The following is a 22,372-nucleotide window of genomic DNA, read 5'->3' on the forward strand; positions in this document are numbered from 1 at the left end:
CTGTCAGACAGAAAAAGGACAGAAGAGCAGAAGAAAGAGAAACAGGAGCGAGATAGAGCACGAGCTAAAGGCTAAAAGGGCTAAACTGTTTGTGCTAATGTTGACTCCAACCCACAGTCAGCAGTTATTCTGCAGTGGTCTGTTCAAACTTGAGAGTCTATCAATATAATGAAGTTATGCTAACGTTACACATTACAGACACGTTTTACAGCATCGGGCGACCGATAGCACTACATATAGCCGGCTATTATAATGTTAGCTTGTTGATGTCTTACCTCGTGGCGTTGTATCTGGTAAAAAGTTGACTTGAACAAATAAAATTTGTTCTAATAAAAACACACGGCTGGTTAAAAGTCACATCTTTACGACTGTGTGTGTGAGACTCCAAGCCAGAAGGTGGCGCTGCAGTCACATTCAAACAGATCCTCCTCATAGCATCTTTAAAAAAAAACCTGTGGTAACAAAACTGCAGCAGCACTTTTGAGTGGATGTTATTCTGTGTTTCTTTAATCTGTAAAACATCTGAACTGTAAAAATGACAGTTCATATTTTTATGTGGGTTAAGTGTTGGACTGTTTCTTTAGACTTCCTGGAGTCTTTCTGCCAACAGTTGAATTTGCGGGTTTTTATGAGTAGTAAATAAAAATTATACTAGATTTTGAAAGTATGTCCTGAAGGGGAACTGGAGTTTAAAGCAAATATCATGTTTCTGTTTAAAAGTCTGCTTCAATTCTGACTCTTTTTCTTCAGATTAAACAAATAAAAGAAACGTATATCTATCGTTATAAATGTCCTGATGGCTTTATAAAACTTACAGAGGTTTGAAACCCCGCCTCAGGTAATGAGCACTCTGGAGCCGGCCTTTTCTACCTGTCAGGTGTTTCTTGGGAGAATGATCCCAAAGTGTTTGATGTCTCAGGGGCACTGCACCATTTCCTCTTTCATCATTAATAAATGAAACCAAGTTGTAAATAGCAGGGGTGCTTGGAGAGAGGCTGAGTCAGCACTCTGTGTAATTTCCGATTCATAGCTTTGATGTCCTGAAACCTCGTTATTGTTACCTGCTGACAATGAGGCTTGGTGTGTGTGTTACTGGAGAGAAACTCAGCCTAAAAAACGCAGCTTAGAAACCATCTGGCCTTTGATTTTATCAGTTCACAGTAACTCAATCTTATTCATTTATTTCACCTTCCTTTTATCCAGAATGAGGCTATTTTATCTGACCTTTCCTTAATCCGTATGAAAGGTGTTGGCTGTTAAATTTCCACGTTATTGCACTTTTCACTCATACACAGTCTCCCTTTGTGTGTTTCTGTTTTGTGTAAGGGGAGAAAAGGAGACCCTGGCATCTCACCTGGGCCAGCACCTAAAGGAGAGAAGGTAATGCTTCTTTAATTTTTGACACGCCACATTAATTCGTAAAAAAAAAAAATGTGCCAAAAGAAATTGCAATCATGCTGCATTTTGAGTTTTGTTCTTGCTTTGTGTCGTAGGGAGACTCAGGGATTATCGGCCCGGTTGGACTGAATGGACAAGAAGGGAGGACGGTAAGTCTCCTCCAAATCTTTTCAATAACTTTCACCCAAACTCTGTCCTATTAAAGTGCAGAGTTCCTTAATGCAGGCCAGCAGTGACCGATCAATGTTGTGACTGAGCGTGAGGCCATCGAAAAGTTTGGGAAAACCCAGAAAAGACAGTTTGCATGAGTCACCGTCACCATTTCCTAATCCTTGTTTTACAGTATGTCTGTTACAATGCCTGCATCTGTGTGTGTGTGTGTGTGTTTGTGCACAAACCCGCTGATCTCCGTAAAGACCCTTGTCTCTTTCTCCCTAAATCTCTCCATCACTCCGTCTCCGTTCGTGCTGTCGTCACCGTTTTTTCCATCTGTTTGCTGGATCCAGCTCAGAGGGGTCTTAACGTTGGCAGGAAGGATGTCATGAGCGATGGAGAGGGAAGTTTTTGTCATCAGGAAACAAGGATGGGGATCATGCTCTGTCAAAAGGAATTAGAGTGTCAGATGTTACTGAAGTGATTGATTCATGAGGATGAGGAAGAAAGCGTGGGTCAGGAGTCCAATAAGAAGTTTAACTGTGGGATGTTTGTAGTTGCTCGGTGTTTACTTGATGATATTACTACACCACAGCTCATCTGAAAATTTTTTAAAGATATTCAAATTTTTAAGTTTCACGAAATATTTACTCTGTAAGTCTGGTGATAGACCACAGGTCTGAATTTTGTCTCGGCTCGCCTGGATTAAGGTCGTTCTGGAGCCTTAAAATCTAGTAAACAATACTTTTTTCAGTTTATAACATTGTACATGTAGTGTCTTTGTTTTTTTAAACATTTAATAGATTTGAAAAAAATTCCAAAATAAATTTAAATTTCAAAACTTTGCAAAACTTTAAATTATTTTAGAGTTTTTTTTTTAAATAGCAAGATTGTAAAAAAAAAATGCATTTTTTTAAAAAAATTGCATTTTTATTTTTTTTTATTAAAAAATTGCCTTTTTTTTTTAAAATGAGGAATTTGATATGCAAAAAAAAAATAATTAAATAATTGTTATTATTAATTTTTTTTGAAAAATAACTTCAATGAGTAAGTTAACTCATCATTTTGGGGTTTTTTTTGCTGATTTTTTGCCACATATAAAGCATGTATATCAAGCTGACACTTCGGCAGTTAAATGAAATCCATTAACATGGAATTCAAATATGTTTTAAAAAATTAAAAATTAAAAATTATTTATTTCAATAATATATTTCTAAAGCTACAAGGAGCTAGCCATGTGAGGCCCCAGAGCCTTGTGATAGACAGTGGACAAACATTTATATAATATGTTACGTTATTGGCTGAATGCTAGCCTAAAGCATGTATTGGCCAGAAAAACAAAAAAGTAAATGAGTTAAAAACTTTGTCAAAAGCAGTTGATTTTATTTTGTATTTTTAAAACCGTAAAGTTGAAAACTGTAGACTAAAAAATGAAAAAGATATTAGTAATTGCTGGAGTTAGTTTGACAAAGTTAACAAATTCTAGGATACAGCTAAACAGCTAGCTAAGCAGTGATTATTATTACGGCAGTCATCTGAAAGTAATGAATAAAAGTTGAAGCAATTTATTTGGAGTTAATGATAAACTGTTGAAGTTAAAGCTAACAGAGAAGCAGCTAGCTTAATTTAAAGGATTACCATTGAAACCGCTAGCTTAAAGTCACATAGCTGCTGAAATAATGAGCTAACCATAAAGGGAAAGCTAGAATTATATATATTAAATAATGAAGTAAATCAAGTGTTAGCTAAAGGTAATGGATAAAAATTAAAATGGTTAGCTTAGAGTAATGTAGCTGTCAAAGTAGTTAGCTAACCTCAGAGTGATGGATAAACAGTTCACATAGTTAGCTAAAAGGGTTAATTTTGCCCAGAGTAGAGAAAGCTAGCATTAGCAAGCCTTTTGAGATAAATTATGAATTTTGAAGCTACTTAAAGTTACAGTTACAAATATAGTTTTTGTTTATGATGTGACCAATGGTCCTCTTAAACATCCATTTAACATACTTGAAGATAAAATTACAGCGTCTGTCCAAAACAATTGGTTTGCCAACAGCAGCTACCATTAGCAGATCTAGCGCTAGCTTTGTAGTATTTAAACAGCAGGCTACAACCATAAAAGACAATCATTTGGTGGACTTGATGCTCTTTCCTTGGAAGAAACACATTTGGAATATAGCCGTCAGTTTTGCTTCTGGGTCTTACAAGGCTGAGTAAAGGAAAAAGTGGTTTAAAACAACTCTAACACAGAGCATTACTTATGCAACCCACTCAGTGAGTCATATGCATGAACTAGAATCATCCACTTCACCTCTTCCCGCAAATTTTCTGGCAGCAAACATCTCAAAAACATCTTTTATTCATATTATGTAACAGACTAAAATGCACTAGCATTTCAAGCTAAGTATGAGAAGTAATTGAGCGATTGAATACAGCAGGTAGACGACGCACTCAAGCAGAGGTGCAAAGTGCCTCTGTATGTATTCACTGACTTCCCATGAGCCTCAGCAGTCTGTAACAGACTGTAGCTGGACGACTGCCTCGAGCTCAACATATGGCTTTTGTTAGGAGTCTGCCTTCCTCTGTGTATGTCTCTGTGTCCATTTGTATGTCTTTGTCTCTCTCTTTCACACATGTTCAGAGTGGAAAATGTAAAGGTGGTGGAAAACATTCACAGGCTTCTTTCTGGCTTAATGAGTCTTGGCAGTGATTTGACAGCCTATCAGAACGCTACACCGTGACATGCAAATCAAAACTGCAGGTGAAAGAATACAAGTCCAAGAATGAGAGCTTATACGACTCTGAGGTTAGCCACAAGGTTTTTATTTTTTTAAGCAGAAAGGTAAGCTCACCTGGCAGGAACAGACCTACACTTCATTCATTGAGCCTTGGGGTAAATTATTACTACATGCAAACAGCCAGAATGATATTTATACAGGGGGGCAGCCATTTTGCTTATATTTTACTCTGAGTGAGGACTTAAAACGCTTAAAGATTTTCAGCCATTTCTTTTTTTTCCAGATTTCATGGTGGAAGATCCTAATACACCTGATAACTGACAATACCTAAGCTACTTTAGCTAATGTAAGCAAGCTATCACACCTATTAGCTTGCTAGCATCATCCTTAGTTAAGGCTTTAAGTCTATTGTTTTGTTCAGTGTGATGCCATTGCTCATTTATGCATTATCATATGTTAGCTAATCTAGGTACCATGATATCTATTAGCTTATCAAGGCATTTCAATATATGTTAGCTCACCTAGGTCTTATCATGTCTGTTAGCTAACCTAAGTTAAATCATGTTATTTAACATGGCATTATCATATCTGTAAGCAACTGTGGTATTAGCTTACCTCTGCATTACAATGTGTCTTAGCTAAGCTAGGCATCAACATGTTTTTTGGCTAACCTAGGCAGCATCATGTCTTTTTGCTAATCTAGGTCTAATCATGTGTATGAGCATGTCTATAAGCTAACCTAAGCAACATCATATCTGTTAGCAATGTAAGTGTTATTATATCTATTAGCTTTCGTCAGTATCATCATGTGTATAAGCTAACGTAGGCGCCATCATGTCTATTAGCTAACCTAGGCGTTGTCATGTCTATAAGCTAATCTAGGATTTAACATGTGTATTAGCTTGCCTATGCATCATAATGCCTATTAGCTAACCTTGGCGTCGTCATATCTTTTAGCAACCTAAGTATTATTATATCTATTAGCTTATCTCTGCATTATCATGTGTATGAGCTATCCTAGGTTTCATCATGTCTATTCGCTAACCAATGTTCCAACTTGTGTATTAGCTTACCTCAGCATTTTCATGTGTATGAGCTAACCCTTGCGTCACCATAACTGTTAGCAACCTAGGTATTATTATATCTATTAGCTTACCTCTGAATTACCATGTGTATTAGCTAACCTAAGTGCCATTATATCTATTAGCTAACCTAAGTTTTAACATGTCCATGAGCTAACTTAGGTATAAACATGTGTTTTAGCTTACCTATGCATCATGATATCTTTTAGCTAACGTAAGCATCATCATATCTGTTAGCAACCAAGGTATTATTATATCCATTTGCTTACCTCAGTGTTATCATGTCTATTAGCTAACCTAGGTTTCATCATGTGTATTAGCTTACCTATGTTTCAAAATGTCTATTAGCTAACCTTAGCATCATCATATCTGTTAGCAACCTAGGTGTTGTTATATCTATTAGCTTACCACAACATAATCATGTGTATTAGCTAACCTAGGCGTCATAATGTCTGTTTGCTAACCTAGGTGTCATCATATCTGTTAGCAACCTTGGTGTTGTTATATCTATTAGCTTTCAAGGGCATAATCTTGTGTATTAGCTTAGCTAGGCATTATTATCTCTATTTGCTTACTAGCTAAGAATGTTAATCCACTGTAACACCATTCAATACTGATGTTAGCTAAATGTTTGAACGCTAAAGCTAGCTGTTATATAGCCTAAGGCTAAAGGGTTTGTTTCCTAAAGTTACTGCACAATTTCCCACCAGATTTTTGTTGACATTGAATTGCCATTTAGTCCAAAAGAAGTAACTTTTGTGCAGAGTGGACGTTTTGTTAAGGGTTACCTCAGAAAAAATGGCTGCCGTGGGAAAACGGTTAGTGACATCATATCCCTATTTCTGGGAAACTGTTACCATGGCAAACTCATCAACACACACTCTGTCATCATCCCAGCATGCCTCTTGTTTTACTCAATGAACCACAGGCACGATGACTGTAGAGGAAACTTGTGAAGTTAGCCACAAAGAGTCAGCTTTCTTTCCGTACACAAACATAAAGACACTTGTTAACTCATGCATTTACAATGCACAGTAAAGTCTCTGAGTCCCAGCTGGGCCTTACTCTGTTGATCCGACATGTCAACACATCGTAGCTTCAATAACAGAGGTGTTAGTCAGTGTCCAAACTGTACTGAGTTAGCACAGACTGTCGAGAAACAGGGTTTGTTGGTTCTGTTCCTCTTTGTGTGGCTCAGGTGGAAAGTTTTAGGCGTGTGCCGTCCTACTGCTTGTCTCCTTACAGGCGCCTACTGTACGGCCAGTACAATATTAAAAATCAATGGAGGTTTTCTTTCAATTACATCCCAGGCCACCCTGAAACTCCCATGTGCTGTTTCTTCCTCCTCAAACTTGCTTGTTTGGCATCTTACTCTGTGGCTTAGGAAAACAGGACAACAGCAGCTTTTCCTCTGTTTTCTTTCTTCCCTTCCACCTTTTCTGCCTCTCAAACACACACGCTTGTACACACTGACTCTTTATCAGCCTTTGCTTGACACTACAGCCAGGGAATTCTGGAATTTGGCTGCTGGTTTTCCATGGAAAACTTTAATGGGGAAAGCAGTGAGGCTTTGAACGTGCAATGGAAGATTGTGATTTTACACCCTCAGACAAGCCAAGCATGTTCCGCTCTGCACAACATTTGTTCTACCAAGCAGAGTCTGAATGGCTTTTCAGTATGGTAGGCAAGGTCAGGGAGAGGGGACTCACACTGGGCCAAACCTCAACTACAAGGCCACGTAACACCAACGAGCCACACGTCTCACCTTACTGCTTCTCCCCTTCTTTATTCTTAATTCCCACTGCTACCTGATACGACCATTTCTCTTTGAGGAGTTAGCACATCTGTCTTTCATGGTGTCTGGTTTTTTCCTTCAAAACCAAAGTCAAGGTAATACATGGATTTGTCCTGTTTGGGAATTTTTGGGTTGTATTTTTTAATAAGTAGGTGGGGTAAATGTTTTTTTTTTCTATCTAGTAAAATTTAGTTAGCATATCTTAGCTAAACACTTCACTGCATCTAACTGTTTCTGCCAAGAATCTGTTGGTAACTGACTTATACAACCACAAATTGCAAACACATAATGAACATGGTACTAAATGTTGGCCAGCTGACATTAGTGATGCTGCTAGGTTTAGCTCTGGAGCTAGCATGGCTAGCTGCTTTCCTCTAGCCTTTTTAGGCTAATAGCCTCCTGCATTATGTTTTCATGTGTTTAGTTTGCAATTTTGTTTTCATTTTCACATCAGTCTGTGTTTTATCTTTAAAAATAAAGCACAGACTAGCATTTTTCTACTAGACCAGTTTCTCTTTAGATCCAGAGCAGATAGAGGTGCTGATAAACCGTTCATTTAAATAATCTGGAAAATGTAACTAGGTCGGAGAGACAAAGAGCTAATGCACATGACCGAGGAAAACTGGCTAGCCGATAGACCTAGGTTAGCTGATAGACATGACAATACCTTGGTAAGATAATACACATAATAATATCTAGGTTAGCTGGCTAGCCAATAGATACAGGTTATCTTATAAACATAACAATACCTAAGTTAGCTGGTTAGCCATTAGACCTAGGTTAGCTAATACAAATAATTATACCTTGGTTAGCTGGTTAGCAAATTGACCTAGGTTAGCTTAAACACATAGTAACATCCAGGTAAGCTGGTTAGCTAATACACCTAGGTTAGCTAATAAACATAACAAAATGGTAGTTAGCTGGTTAACAAATAGATCTAGGTTTGCTAATACACATGATGACACCTAGGTTAGCTGGTTAGCTAATAGACCTAGGTTAGCTGATAGACATAATACCTAGATTAGCTAATACACATGGTGACACCTAGGTTAGCTGATAGTCATGTATACTGACATAGGTTGAGCTTTTGCGATACCAAGGCTAGCTGCATTCTCTGCTGCTAGTCTTTGTTTAGGTAAGCTAATAGCCTTCTACCTTAAGTAACACTATAAAGACCTTATAATGGTATTTTCTTCTCATATAACACAAGGTGAGGACCCCATATGTGTATCTGTCCATAGGTGAAAATCTAGTTGTGAAGAAGCAACTTGTGCAGAGCAGTTAGCTTAACATTAGCACTAGAGGTTTAAATAGTTTGATTTCAGTAGCGTTGTCATTTTTGATACTTAAGTGAATTGAAGATGTGTTTTTTTAGACTGGAGAAACATGATAAGCTAGAAAATGCAACCAGGCCAAAGTTTCTGTGATCTTTGAAGACTAAAATACGGTTTATTAATGAGATAGGGCTAATAATGTAGCCTGATAGATCATTTAGAGAGACAAATTAAAGCTAATTCTAAGAAAGCATGACTCTCTGGGCAGGTAGTTTTTGGTGTTATCTTGCACATGTATCCTATAACCTGAAGTGGACAATGCTGTTGCTAAATGTATGTTTAATGCAGACACAGTTTTCCCAGCAGGACAGTTTCTTGTTTCCTTTGTTTATGTAAGAGTCTGAAGATCCATTAGAGCAGCTGTTCATACAAACAAATCCATATGTCCAATGTTGCATTTTCTACAAACTAAGCACTAAATCATTTCTCCTTCCTGTGTTGTTTTTTTGAACAAACCTCCTCACCAGGGATGAATCGAGGGACGTTTTCCTGAAAGGCAGATTACGACCAAATTGTCCGGCTGGGTTGTTTGCTTCGTGCGTCCCTGCCAGACTCCTGAGTGAATGCTTTATGTCGCGCTGTACATGCAGCGCATGCATGGAGCCAGACGATCGCTCTGAGCCATCATCTGGATCCATTCTGTAGAGGAAATTTGGAGTGTGAGAGGTGGAAAGATGAAAGCAGAGATTAATGAGGTGACTGGGATTTTTCAGCTACCAGTGGAGGCAGACTTTGGAGAACCGCATATCCATCACTTGTGGTGTACGGTTGTTAACAGACATGAGGCGGGTGCTCATTTGGACGCCCACAAAGTCAAGTGTGCACAAAGCGACATGTCACTGGCAAACACAATGTGTCTTTTATTTCGTTTCAGCCAGGATGGCTGGGTTTAAATCTTCCCAGGGTATGTCTTAGCTTCGTGAGCATGAGGAGCAAGAAAACTTCCAGCGTGCTACTGGGGAGCTGTTGTAAATGAAAGCGCTCTGCCGGGTTTATCTGATTGAACGCACATGCTCGTTAAGCAAGTGGCACTGTAAACACAGGCAGCACAGTGCACATGGCAAATCTCATTAGTGAGTTTATAACGAGTGAGATAAGGATCAGAGATGGTACAACAGAGGTTAGGAGGCTATGGTTTATGCACAGAAATCATAGTATGTGTGTGTGTGCATGTGTGTGCATGTGTGTGTTTGTGTGTGTGTGTGTGTGTAGACTGTGGACCTCACAGCAGCTTGGGAACGTAAACTGCTACATATGTGTACGATAACCTGCCATATGTTAAACATGATACTGTACTATACTGTAAACAGGCTGTTAAATCACTCATTAAATCTGAGTGTTTTTACATGGGACCCAATGGAGTTCCCTAAGCTTTTGGGCACAGCCTCTGGTGGACTTTAAAGGAACTGCAATTTTATGCACTTCTATGGCTTAATTTATTTAACACTGCTCAGAAAATGTTTGTTTTGTCAGGATAGACCGTATAAAACACAAGAGGCAACCTTCTTCTTCTTCTATGCAGACGTGTTGAAAACTGCAGTTCTTCAAAAGTCCACAAGGCTGACTGCCAACACACCAGAAACCACGAACACTCTAATCCAGAAACTTTTGGAGATTTTTTTCAGCAAAATAAAAGATATTTACAGCCTGGATAAAAGAAAAAAAAAAAAAAGATAAAAACTAAGAAGACTAAAACGTTTCGCATGCTAGGTGTAACATGTATGCAAATTTGGCCTCAAATAAAATGCCTCTGGTGGACACACAAGGAACTGCACTTCTTTTTTTTGTTGTTTTTGTATACCAAGGGGTTCTGCTTGTTTGTTGCAAGCAAGCAGAAAGCGGCAAACTCCACTCGTGAGAAATAAATATGATGCGAAAGTGCTGAAAGCTGCAGTTCAGTGATTGTCCACTTGAGGCTGGGTCCAAAAGAAACATACATATAATATATATATATATAATCAGGCTAAGCAGACTGAAACATTTTGCATACCAAGTGTTAACATGTATTTTTTGCTGTAAATTAGGCAACAATAAAAATGGAGTCTACTGAGGATGTCTTGGTTTTCGACGCCAGCCTCTAGTGGCTACAGAAGGAACTGCATTTGTTTTTTTTTTATGTTTTTTTTTTAAATCTCAAAAGCTTTAACTTTTTTTGTTGCAAGCAAGCGGCAAACTCCACTTGTGAGAAATAAAGCCAACGTGTAAGTGCTGAAAGCTGCAGTTCAACGATTGTCCACTTGAGGCTGGGTCCCAAAGAACCATATAAGATATATATATATATATATATATAAAAATATATATATATATATATATATATATATATATATATATATATATATATATATATATATATATATATTATCAGGCTAAGCAGACTGAAACATTTTGCATACCAGGTGTTAACATCTATTTTTTGCTGTAAATTAGGCAACAATAAAAATGGAGTCTACTGAGGATGTCTTGGTTTTCGACGCCAGCCTCTAGTGGCTACACAAGGAACTGCATTTTTTTTTTTTAATGTTTTTTTTTTTATCTCAAAAGCTTTAATTTTTTTTGTTAGAAGCAAGCGGCAAACTCCACTTGTAAGAAATAAAGCCAATGTGGAAGTGCTGAAAGCTGCAGTTTAACGATTGTCCACTTGGGGCTGGGTCCAAAAGAACCTGAAATTATGCCAACGCCAATTCAAAGCTGTTTTTTACGTTAAAAAAAAAAAAAGTTCAGAATCAGAATCGGAACTACTTTATTGATCCCTGAAGGGTTTTAGTGACAGTTACTCTTTTTAAAGTGTTAAAACAAAAAGTACAAAATATACAAATATGTAGGAAAGTAGTCTTTACCTCACACTACCCGGACAGAAGCTACGTCAAGGAAACATTTCCAGTTCGGCTCCTGTCAATGATGGGACCCAAAACTAGAAGTAAAGAGCAGTAAATGGAAAACAGAAAGCAGCTCACAGCTTCTCACGGCCACATATGGACGTTCCTGTTAGGATGCATTGAGGCGGAGCTGGAAAACACAAATTAATCATCACTTTAAAGAACCGTCCGAGAAGCAGAGGAAATTTTTCAAAAGGTCGAACCCAGGCGCCGTGTGTCTCCATGAGCGTCCATCTCTTTAAACACTGAAATATGGAAAACGCTCACACTTCTCTGCTTGTGCTGTTGATTTACGCCTATGGTCTGTCAGCACCTGGTGACACATGTTTGTTTTAATCCAATTACGCACTCACAGCTCAGAGAGGCTCCTCCTAGTGGTCTCGTAATGAAAAAGCCACCGTACTGTTGACACAGTTGTTGTACCTATTAAAGGAGACAGAACATGGAGTACACTGCTGACAATAGCAGTTTCGAGCGCTGGTATGAAGGTTTCAGCCAGTGGGAGTGATCACGTAACATAATGAGAAGAAAGAAGGATGCTGTCTCCGTTTCCCCTGCAGGGCTGGAGGAGAGTTTACAGGAACTCAGGGAGTCTTGGCTCCGTGTTCAGGAGCTGTGGTTTAGGAAAACGGGCCATCAGGACTCTTTCCTTTCTTTGCCCTTCTGTTTTTATTTTGTTTCTTCCTCCTCTTTCCTTTCCTCTCCCTGCTCTATCACGCTGCGGTCTGGACAGGCACGTCTTCCCACCTTTGATTTAGATCCCCTCCGCTCCTTGTTGGGGGTCCGTGCTGCAGGAGTCAGCAGAACTGCAGACAGGCGCTATATGTCAGGCTGTCTTCGGCGTTGTAGTCTGCTTTGCGGGCAGGAGGGAGGGCCGTGCTATCTGACTCAAACAGGAAGGCATTTATATCCTTCAACATGGCATTATCCTGCTCCTCTGCCAGGAAGAAGTCTTATTTCTCAACAAAAATGCAGAGTGATCCCTTCAGAGTTGGTTTCTTTCGTTGAATTTGCACAAAACTTTGCTTGTAAAGGAAAGAGTGAACAGTTTTCGTCTGTTTTCTCAACATAATTACACTTTGACTCACTCTCAATTCCTCATGTGTCTCTCTTCAGGGGCAGAAAGGTTACCCTGGTCCACCTGGACTCCCTGGAGAGCCTGTAAGTATCTCTCACTTAATAAACCCTCTTTTCACTGCTGCGACACACATGTTGCTCATCATTTCCTGTGTTATTGCTCTTCTCTACACCTCTGTTTGAAAAAAAATCAACATTTTCACCTCCTGCCAAGTTGATGTGATGTTATTCTTCTATATCAACCTGGAGTTAAAGTCACCTGTATGTCTCAGTATTGTTTTAGCGCCTTCATCGGTGACTAACACCTCATGTTCTCACCTCATTCTTGATAAACTCGGTCATCTTCCTCCCAGCCTGTCCGTGTGTGTGTGTAAATGTGTGTTAGTGTGTGTGTGGATGCACTGAGCATGCCCGCAGGGTCGCCAGATTAGATTAGCTTGTTATGAAGCAGTGGTGAGGACAGACATCTGGCTGAAATGCCGTGCTGCAGCGATGCTCTCCAGGATGTCAGGACGCGATGCCAAAAAGAAAAAAAATAGACAGAGAGAGGAGCACGATGCAGCCAAGTAGGTCAACAGTGACACACTCACGACGGTGAAACTGCTGCCTTTGGAAAAACTTCCCCTTGTTTTTCCAGGATATTGACACTCAACATCAGGCCTCTCTTAAACATTTTACCATCATCTGTTTTTTCTTTACACCTCCTCTGTTCCCCCTCAAACGGAGGATATCAGCTCAATGAGCTCTTTTATTCGCTGCTTCAAGAAGGCGGGGGCTCGACTATTTTAAGTAGGAGCATCCAGCGTCCTGTCCAGAGCTATTTTCAGTCAGGCTGGGTTATACTACTGTTTGTGTTGAGGACAGGCCTTAGTCATGGAAAGCAGAGTGGAACAAGCTCCTTGTCCCCGTCCTCCCGGTGACGTCACCAGCGCAGGGAGTTCCCTCGCCGCTAATCCCAGTGATTTTTCCCACCGACGCATCCTCCCACTCCGTCCATCCTCAAACGCCCCCATCGTTCCCACAGAGCGCCGCTGATGATGCCCTGAGTCAGAATCACCATAGCACCAGAAACAGAGCATTAAGCACAACTGTTTGGCAGCGCGGACGCCGTCCGGCTGCTGGTGTGATGATGACTCAGAGCCCCTGTAGCGAACAAGCTAAAAAGTCCAAACCTGACTGGTCCAGATCCTCGTCTGCTTTTCCCTGGCTGCATTGTGCTCTATATTTATCCAGGCGAAGGAAGGGTGCGCTGGGTGGACGTCAGGAGTGGGTCAAAGACGGTTATACATGAACACTCGCGCTCTGTGAATGCTGGACACAACCTGCGTCTGTGTTAGCTCCCACACACACACACACATAAACAAAACTGCTAACAAGTGTGTGTAAGGAGCGTGGAAGAGGCTAAAAACCTACATTAATCAGCCTAAACTTCCTATTTATATAACATGTACACAACTTTTTTATTTAATACCAAAACTGACCTTTTTACAACCTGTGCAGTAGAGGCTCTGAGATAACTGAAAGAAGTCAGTTACTTTTTCCTTTTCAAAGTTATTTCTTGGCTCTCCCTCCCACATATTTTACCACCCCGGAAAAAAATACACAACGTGACGTAAAACCTCATTTTTAATCTCTAATAACGAATGAAATTAAACATTTCAGAAAGAAAGAGAACTTGAAAACAAGGCAGCCAAATAATATCTTCAAATCACCACAACAATCAGACGTGAGAAACATTTCTACCAGGTGTATTAATTTTTTAAAGTTTGACCACAGCCCATCTGGAATGACTGGGGAGATCGATTCCCTGACCTGTACTGCAGCCAGCCACCAGGGGGAGCAGTTTTTGTGGCAATCCCACTTCAAGCCAAGCAAGAATACGTCACTTCTAGTCTGGCCGCAACAGATGATTTACTTCAAACTTCAAACCTGTTACAGAAACAGACAATGACGTCGGCAAGACCACGTCCATTTATTATACCGTCTATGGTTTCGACGTTCGTTAACAGCCATCGCATTCTGAAGCAAAACAAACAAACAAACGAAAATCATCTGGAAGACGTAGTCTGTGCTCACTTCCAGTCGAACCCTGGAACAGTTTGTTTCCCAAAACTGGGACAAACTACAGGCAGAGGTGAGGTAGCTAGCATAAACATAGCTACAAGCTAACATTACGCTCATTCTTTACGATTTAGTATCAGGAGAAGAATTGGTGCGGGCTTGATAGTATCTACAAATTCAATGACTGGTTTCATTTGGAGGTTTTCATCCCACTTTTCAAAACAAGTTAATAAGATCTTTGTCCGGGGAAGCTCCAATTTTTCCCAAACCCTTCTCATTTATGCGCTGATTCACAATAATGTGTTTGTGAGTGTTGTCCAACATTTGCAGAATAAGCTTGTCTGCTCAAATATTTGATACGGTATTTGACCCTTTCTCTGCTTTAAGCCAACCGTTTGTTGGCAAGCGAACTGGTTAATATTGGTTGGCATCTTGGCTATAGGGATGTCCTGATATTACATTTTCACTTCCGATACGATACCGATAATGCAGCATTGAGTATTGGCCGATACCAATATTAATCCGATACGATATCAGCAATAAACATACATACTTTTATTACTTATTTTGTCATATGTCTGTCATGTTAGAAAAGGCTTGATTAAGTGATATTATTCAAAGAAAGAACAGTAATCAGCAACAGTAGGTATGAGGGAAAACTGACCCATTAATTATTAACCAATGGGTAACAGAAACTGCTTATATCGGAGATTTTAGATGCATTCCGATACGATACCGATACTTGTTTTTTCGCTGATATCGGACCGATATCTGATATCAATATCGGACCGGGACACCTCTACTTGGCTAACCAAACTGTGCCAGCCAAGATGCTAAGTGTAAACATTAGACATGGCATTTGTTTACCTATACATCAGGAAAAGAAGAAGTTATAAGAAAAAGTAGGTATCCCTTTGGCATTACACTCCAAATGAAATCTTATCAAGTGTTTTTGTTTTATTTTTAGTGAAAAAAAAAGAAAAATTTGCTTGAAACTACGATAATGTCTCAATACAGGTAACTTTTCTCTTTTTCCATTGGCAGATTTCTTACTTGTTATAGCAACTCAGACCTCATTTTTGACTTTAAATAACTAGAAATGAGACATTTTTCTGGACTGGTCAGGTGAATGTGGCTCATATTAAGTCTAAAAAGACACTTCCTACCGCAAATAAGACAAAAACACTTGATAAGATTTCAATTTTTTGCAATATTTTTGCATAAACTGGTCATAAAATGTGGTTTGATCCTCATCTAAGTCCTAGCAATAGACAAAGACAGTCTGCTTCAACTAATACCGTTGAAAAGCAGGCTGTGTTTGTCTGTTGTTGGGCCTTAGATGAAGCTCCCAACACATTTTAAGACCAGTTTCTGCAGAAATCCAGGTCATCCCTCATGATTCATGTACATATAGCGTGTTTGGCTAGCTTTACGATGTAAACTTAAGGTTAGCAGTGTTTCCTCTGGGTTTACAGCCTGTCACACAAGCACACTTGGATTCATGGTGTTTTTGTTTCTTTTAATAACAGCAAGAATTATTTCAACAAGTGTTTCACACATTTTGATCTTAAATTGGAAAACAAGAAGATGACATTGTGGTGATGTTGTCTCTGAAATAGAAATTTTATTTCCACGTTATACGAGCCCAACGCTGGGCTTAAGCAAACTCCATTCCTCTGAACTGTTTACACACCGAGCTGTGCAGCAGCTTAAGCGTCCACCCCAGCGCAGAATGGCAGCCCTGTGTGTTCACCTTACTGTAATCCTGATCACCCTCCTCATCTCTCCTCCTCTCCTGCTCCCCCCTCCCCCTTTTTCTCCCCCTCCTCTCTTTCTCCCCTGCAGGGAGAGCAGGGTCCAGTCGGAAGCCCAGGTGCCAAAGGTTATCCTGGCAGGCAGGTGCAGTAAATCCTCTGCTGTGACTGGTACAGTTGTAGTCCAGGCCATAGTAAGGGCAGAGGGCCAAGTGGAGTGGGGTTATGTTGAACAGCTGACTGAGGGAAATATTTGGGTAAACACTGCAGAGGGGATCAGGAATGTTTGGGAAAAAATGGACCATGAGAAAAAAAATCACAGGCTTTCTTGTAAAACTTCTAAATACTGAGGTGTTGTACAGTAAGGAGGGTCTGGTTGTTATGTCACTCAACATATCTAAATGTCTTTAAAAATTATTTGCAATAGGGCTGTCACAATATCAGATTTTGGCCTTACAATTAAAAAAAAGTGTTATCCTATCCTTTTTTTGTCCTTTATTACTTTTTAAAATTCATCCTAATATTTTTATTATTATAAATTGTAACTTCTTGTTATCATAACTATTATTTTTAAATTTTCCTTATAGTTTCCAAATCCTTATCTTAATTACTTCCTCTTACCTCTGTCTTTGTGGTCTCAGTAGGGGTGGGAGAAAGAAATCAATGTATGGAGATTTTTTTTGTTAAACGATTTTTAATTTTTTTTATTTTTTTTTGTTAAAAGTTGTATTTTAATTTTTAATGTTTTTTTTTTTCAAATTTAAATAATCATTATTCAACTTTTTCACCTGGTCTGGTGTTAAAAAAGCAAACTGAAAATACCAAAAATCTGAAATATCAAAAAAAAAAATCACAATTTAAATTATATTAGCATCTCAAAAATTGTAAAAAATAAATAAATAAATAAATAAATAAATAAATAAATAAATAAAATAAAATAAAATAAAATAAAATAAAATAAAAAAATAAAATACAATAAATAAATAAAGAATAAAAAAGTAAACAGAAAAAAATAAAAATTGAGAGAAAAAATCACATTGACCCAGCCCTTGGTGTTTTGGGGCTTTACTGCTGTTTGATTTTACATTTTGGGTCTTATACCTTAATTTTAATAAAGTTGTTTGTATTATTTGTATTGATATTACTAGAAGTAGTGACATCATCCTAATGTGTAAAAAAACAAAAACAAACCCTCTTGATTAATGAAATTAAGGAAAGGGCAAAAAGGATAGAGTATTTTTTGTATTTTCCAACAGAAAATTCAATTAAACATGAAGTCAAAGTTCTTCAGCGTGTGTATTAGCCTACACGTTAGCCTACACATTAACCGACTCGTTTCTCATGGACTCTCCGTCTCTTTTCAAAAATCTTAAAACTCCAAAAACAGGCAGAGAAACTTTTCTGGGATCAATACATTTCCTCACTTTTATGCCTTAACTCCTCTGATGGTTTAATCTGCTGTAGTAGCTTCACACTGCAGTAAAGGCTAGCTAACCAGCTAGCTAGCTTGTTGCTGAGTCATGTTCTGGTGCTGCTGCTTTGTTTTCCCTCCAGTTTCTGGCAAGGGGCAACCAATGTGGAGAAACACGATAACCTACTTTGAACCAATGATTTCACAGTATTTTTACTCAATATTATGAACAGCTAACTGCCAAAATAGTATTTTAAAAAGACAATTATCATCAAAACTGGTGAAGTGGAACGGCCCTGATTTGGATAGACTCTGTAGTCGCCACTTTTTAATACGGCTGTATCGCACAAAGAAAAACATCTTTATGAGTTTTTATGAGAAACAGAACTTAAAGCTTAGATCAGAAGTTGTTAAACCTGGAGGATAACAAAGCTTTCTTTGTTTTCCAGGGTTTACCGGGGCCCATAGGGCCAGTGGGGCCTAAAGGCGTTCGGGTAAGCAGACTCAACCTCTCACTTCCAAACATTTGTTTTTCATTGATTGATCAATCTGACTTGTTAACCTTTTTGATTTGACAGGCTTGCGGCTTTTTTACACTTTTTATTATGTGATATTTAAATATTAAGGGTGAAAAAGGAAGAAAAATCTGATGGTAAAGGTTACAGACTGATGTTATTGTGTGTTGTAATCATGTTTGCATCAACACTCACACACCCTGACTCAACCTGTGTGTGCCTCTATTAATAGTCTGCTAAACTTAGGCGCCTTGACTCGTAATGTAAACACTGCCCACAGACACTCACTGAAAGACCCACTGTTGATAAGCCTCCACACACAAACACACACTCCCTGGGTACACAAACAAAGCAACACACGCTCGCCGACACAAACAGTGATTTTTTTATGTAGCGTCCCAATAAAGGACCTTTATCAGCTCCTCTCGCCTGCTCCGAAGCCTCCCCTGCCCCCACCGGCTGGAATTTCCTGTTTAAGCTGCGTATGAGGCCCTGCTGTCTTAAGGAGGCGTTCACGTCCCCTCTGCCTCTCACTTTCTGAGCCACCGCTCCAAATACCCCGCACTTCCATATTGTGAGCGAGTGAAGCGGCTCCACATGTGCACGCCACACCCCGAGCATCTTATGGCCTGAACTGTTGTGTGTTTGTTCCTGTGCTTTCTCCTCTGTGTGTCTCACCCTGCACAGCCCACTGCGATGCCCCGGCTATCTGCAGAGATCCCTGGCGTGAGGGTATGTGCCCTTGGACTACATCGTGGAAGCCAGCACCATGCAGTCCATGGGCATATACACTTGCCTCATGGCTTGGTTCTTCGTGAAAGCTCACCCTGTCCACCACCCAGACGTAGAGCAGACGGGAGTTGATGGTCTGCCTTCTGCTTTCACTTCAAGCGTCCACAAACTCACTCTGGACCCTGTTCTCCTTTCTCGTCTGCTCCTCTGCAGGGTTTCATTGGGATCCCGGGGCTTTTTGGTCTTCCTGGGCCTGATGGCGAAAGAGTAAGTTCCTCATACACATTCAGTAATCACAAAAATGCACAGTGACCACGCTCACCCTGGCTAATAGCTCTGCTGGATGACAACAGTGCTTCTCCTGCCATAACACTCAGCTGCTTCACGGTTGTTATAAATCGAGAAACAGCCCCCAGCTGTCCGAGATGCTGCTGTACGAGGCTGTGTGGGAGTGTTGATGACTCATATGATAAAAGCCCCCTCTTGGAGCCTTTGAACTGCATGAACTCATCAAGGCCTCCTCCTTCTGTACAGCCTCTAAAACATGAAGCGATTAGCCTACTTATGACATGCTCCAGGGGGTTGCGTCATGGCCGGGTCGGCTGTAATCAGGACCATTCCAGCCTCTACCTTAGCTGCACATAACCGACAATGTTTGGCAAGTGTTTAATTGACATGAATATGAATAAAACAGGGAAAGCCATACGATGTGAAGATTCTGGATAAGCTGCAGTCAGCTGTTCCTCACATCTGCTGAGAGAAACTCAAAGTTACGACTTTTTAAGATGACATTTCTGCTTCAACAATCTGATGTTTTGGTTTCTTTTTGACGCGTTTTTCCTGCCGCTTTAAAACCTTCTTCTCTTCTCACCTCTGCCCTCTCCTGTCTCAATTTTCAGGGTATTTCTGGCGAACCAGGGAAGAGGGGCAAGATGGGTAGGCCGGTAAAGTTTTGTCTCAACATACTTTACAGAAAATCTTTCCAAAGTGTGATGAATTATGCTGAATGTGTTGTTTGTTTGCTGTGAATGTTGTTTTTCAATGGTACAACTGGAGTCTTAGGAAAAAAAAACAAGAATAACGACACAAAGTTTAAAAGACAAGCTGATAAATCAAGTCTGCAATAAATCTTTGACAAAAATGTCTTTCAAAAATAGCTGGCAAGAAATGAGTGCAGTTGTAGAAGTCAGTGTTTAAACCATGCAGCAAACTGTGACTGTTTTGTCTGAACATGCAAAAAAATCTTTAAAAAGCTGAGTGAGGGGTGAAGCTGATGGTGTGTTCTGCTTTCAAGTCAACAATTACCTAAGGTGACTATGCAGAAACGCAAAAACTCTTTTTAGTAGTTCCAGTTTTGCGTAAATTAAGGCATGGGTGACTTAACCGACTGGTATCCTGTAGCTGTCTGCAAAGAGGCTGAAGCTAGCTCAAGTTAAGCATTTCCAATATGGCGTCCAATGACAATAGGCTTCAAAACTTTGTATCTGAAACGAATGTGTGATGTCATAGACACTCAGTCTGTATATCAAACATGCTTGAATAGATTTTGGCCTGCATCAGACTCTTGGATGGCGCCCCACTCTGCCTTTCCTTTCCAAAACAAAAAACATCTCGCTTTGCGCTTTTCGAAATTTGGCCGCTCCACTCCTAGCTTGTTCACGCTTACATGCTCCTCTCAATGGTTCTGCCATGTCTCGAGTTCCCACCATGGACTGTCTTATGAATGGACAGTCTCCCGGACCTCACCTGTCTGTTTGGGTCTTTAAGGAACTTGTCAGCACAAACCATATTGGAAATGGTGTTTAACGACAATAGGCTTCAAAACACTGTATCTGAATTAAATGGGTGATGTCATAGACACTCAGTCTGTATATTAAACATGCTTAAATAGATTTTGGTCTGCATCAGACTCTTGGACGGTGCCCTACTCTGCCTCCCCTTTTCAAAAAACCCCTAAAAAACATCCTGTTTTGCGCCCTTTTCAAAATTTGGCCACCCCACACCCAGCTCGCTAAAGCTGACATGCTCCGCTCCATGCTTCTGCCAGCCTATATTCCAACAATGACCTGTCTTATAACTGGACAGTCTCGGAGACGTCATCTATTTGTTTGAGTCTTGAAGCAACTTGTCAGCACGAACCATATTCTAAATGGTGTCCAACGACGATAGGCTTCAAAACTCTGTATCTTAAACAAATGGGTGATGTCATAGACACTCAGTCTGTATATTAAACATGCTTAAATAGATTTTGGCCTGCATCAGACTCTTGGACGGCGCCCCACTCTTCCTCCCCAATTAAACCCCCACCCCCAAAACATCCTGTTTTGCTTCCTTTTCAAATTTCAGCTACAACTCATCAGCAGGAACCATATTGGAAATGGGGGCGGGCTTAGAGCCTGCTGTGCCTCTGATTGGACAAACCGCCCATTCAGACTGGTTTTACGGGTACCTCCATAGCCCACATCAAGCAGACACTTGACAAATTGTGGTTTTTAGCTCTTCTACATTGCCTAATATTTAGAGTATGGAGGATGCAGCTTTGTTTACACCCTAAATCCAGTAGGTACATACGGCCTGAGCCAGCGAGTGTGCCCTCTAGAGGTTTCCCTCAGAAAGATGCGTCGTGCACAGTCGAGTGTGTGCAGTTTCGTTACATATAAGGTATTCATATTAAACAAACAAAAAAAAAAATTGAATAAGTTCACTGGTGTGAAACTAAAAAATGTATTTCTGTCAAAGTTAGAGGAAGCTTTGTCTAATTTCAGGTTTGTTTTAAACAAAGAGATGTTAGCATTAAATCAACAGTGATTATGTTGGTATCAATCTGCTCTTGTAGTTTGTAGTTTTCCCTCTGCTATCTGTTTATAGCTTTTCAGTTTCCTCCTTATACGTTTTTAAGTAGTTAAGTAATAGTGAACAGTATGCACTGATGAATACACCAAGAAATCATCATTTTTTCAAACAGTTTTTAACTTGTTTTATTCTTAGGAGGGGGAAAACAGTCATCAGTATATCCCTGAAACCAAAATCAAATCAAATCAAAACAACGAACATTGAACTAAGATGTTTTCTGATATCTAAATTTCCATATAAAGTATTCTGAAAGCAATAATTAAAGCTCCTGTGAGTAACATTCTTTCTGTGGTAGTTTTGGCACCCCCTGTGGACAATATGGTACAGCTTATCTCTTTTTTTTTAATATACTCCTTTACATATCATCCTGCTGTTATTGACACAATCAAGTTCACTACCTGTGAGTGTTTTCTGGAGAAAGTCTGTTTCTTGGAGTGGAGTTTGTTGATAATTTAGACTGACACATTAGCATAAAGCTAACTCACATCACTCTTCGTCCCGTGCTGCTCTCCAAATTCCTGAAATAGAGTGAAAGTCGAGCCAACTTCACCCTCGTTAAGGGAAAATCTTTATCTGTTTGGAGTTTCTTTTCACTT

The 22,372-nt window shown here is 39.7% G+C and overlaps 1 protein-coding gene across 1 annotated transcript in view; it reads left to right on the forward strand.

The window, feature by feature from the left end:
* The window catches only part of col27a1a (collagen, type XXVII, alpha 1a), a 101,466-nt gene that overhangs the window by 32,002 nt on the left and 47,092 nt on the right, over positions 1–22,372 (forward strand). Inside the window, exons 6-12 of the mRNA XM_074690602.1 lie at positions 1,327–1,380; positions 1,494–1,547; positions 12,490–12,534; positions 16,357–16,410; positions 18,126–18,170; positions 19,137–19,190; positions 19,823–19,867. Of these exons, the coding sequence (XP_074546703.1) occupies positions 1,327–1,380; positions 1,494–1,547; positions 12,490–12,534; positions 16,357–16,410; positions 18,126–18,170; positions 19,137–19,190; positions 19,823–19,867 (351 nt within the window). The remainder of the gene's footprint in view (positions 1–1,326; positions 1,381–1,493; positions 1,548–12,489; positions 12,535–16,356; positions 16,411–18,125; positions 18,171–19,136; positions 19,191–19,822; positions 19,868–22,372) is intronic.

Source organism: Halichoeres trimaculatus, unplaced genomic scaffold, assembly GCF_033239565.1.
Source record: "Halichoeres trimaculatus isolate MK-OKI-2021-1 unplaced genomic scaffold, fHalTri1.1 fHalTri1_scaffold_16, whole genome shotgun sequence".
NCBI lineage: Eukaryota > Metazoa > Chordata > Actinopteri > Labriformes > Labridae > Halichoeres > Halichoeres trimaculatus.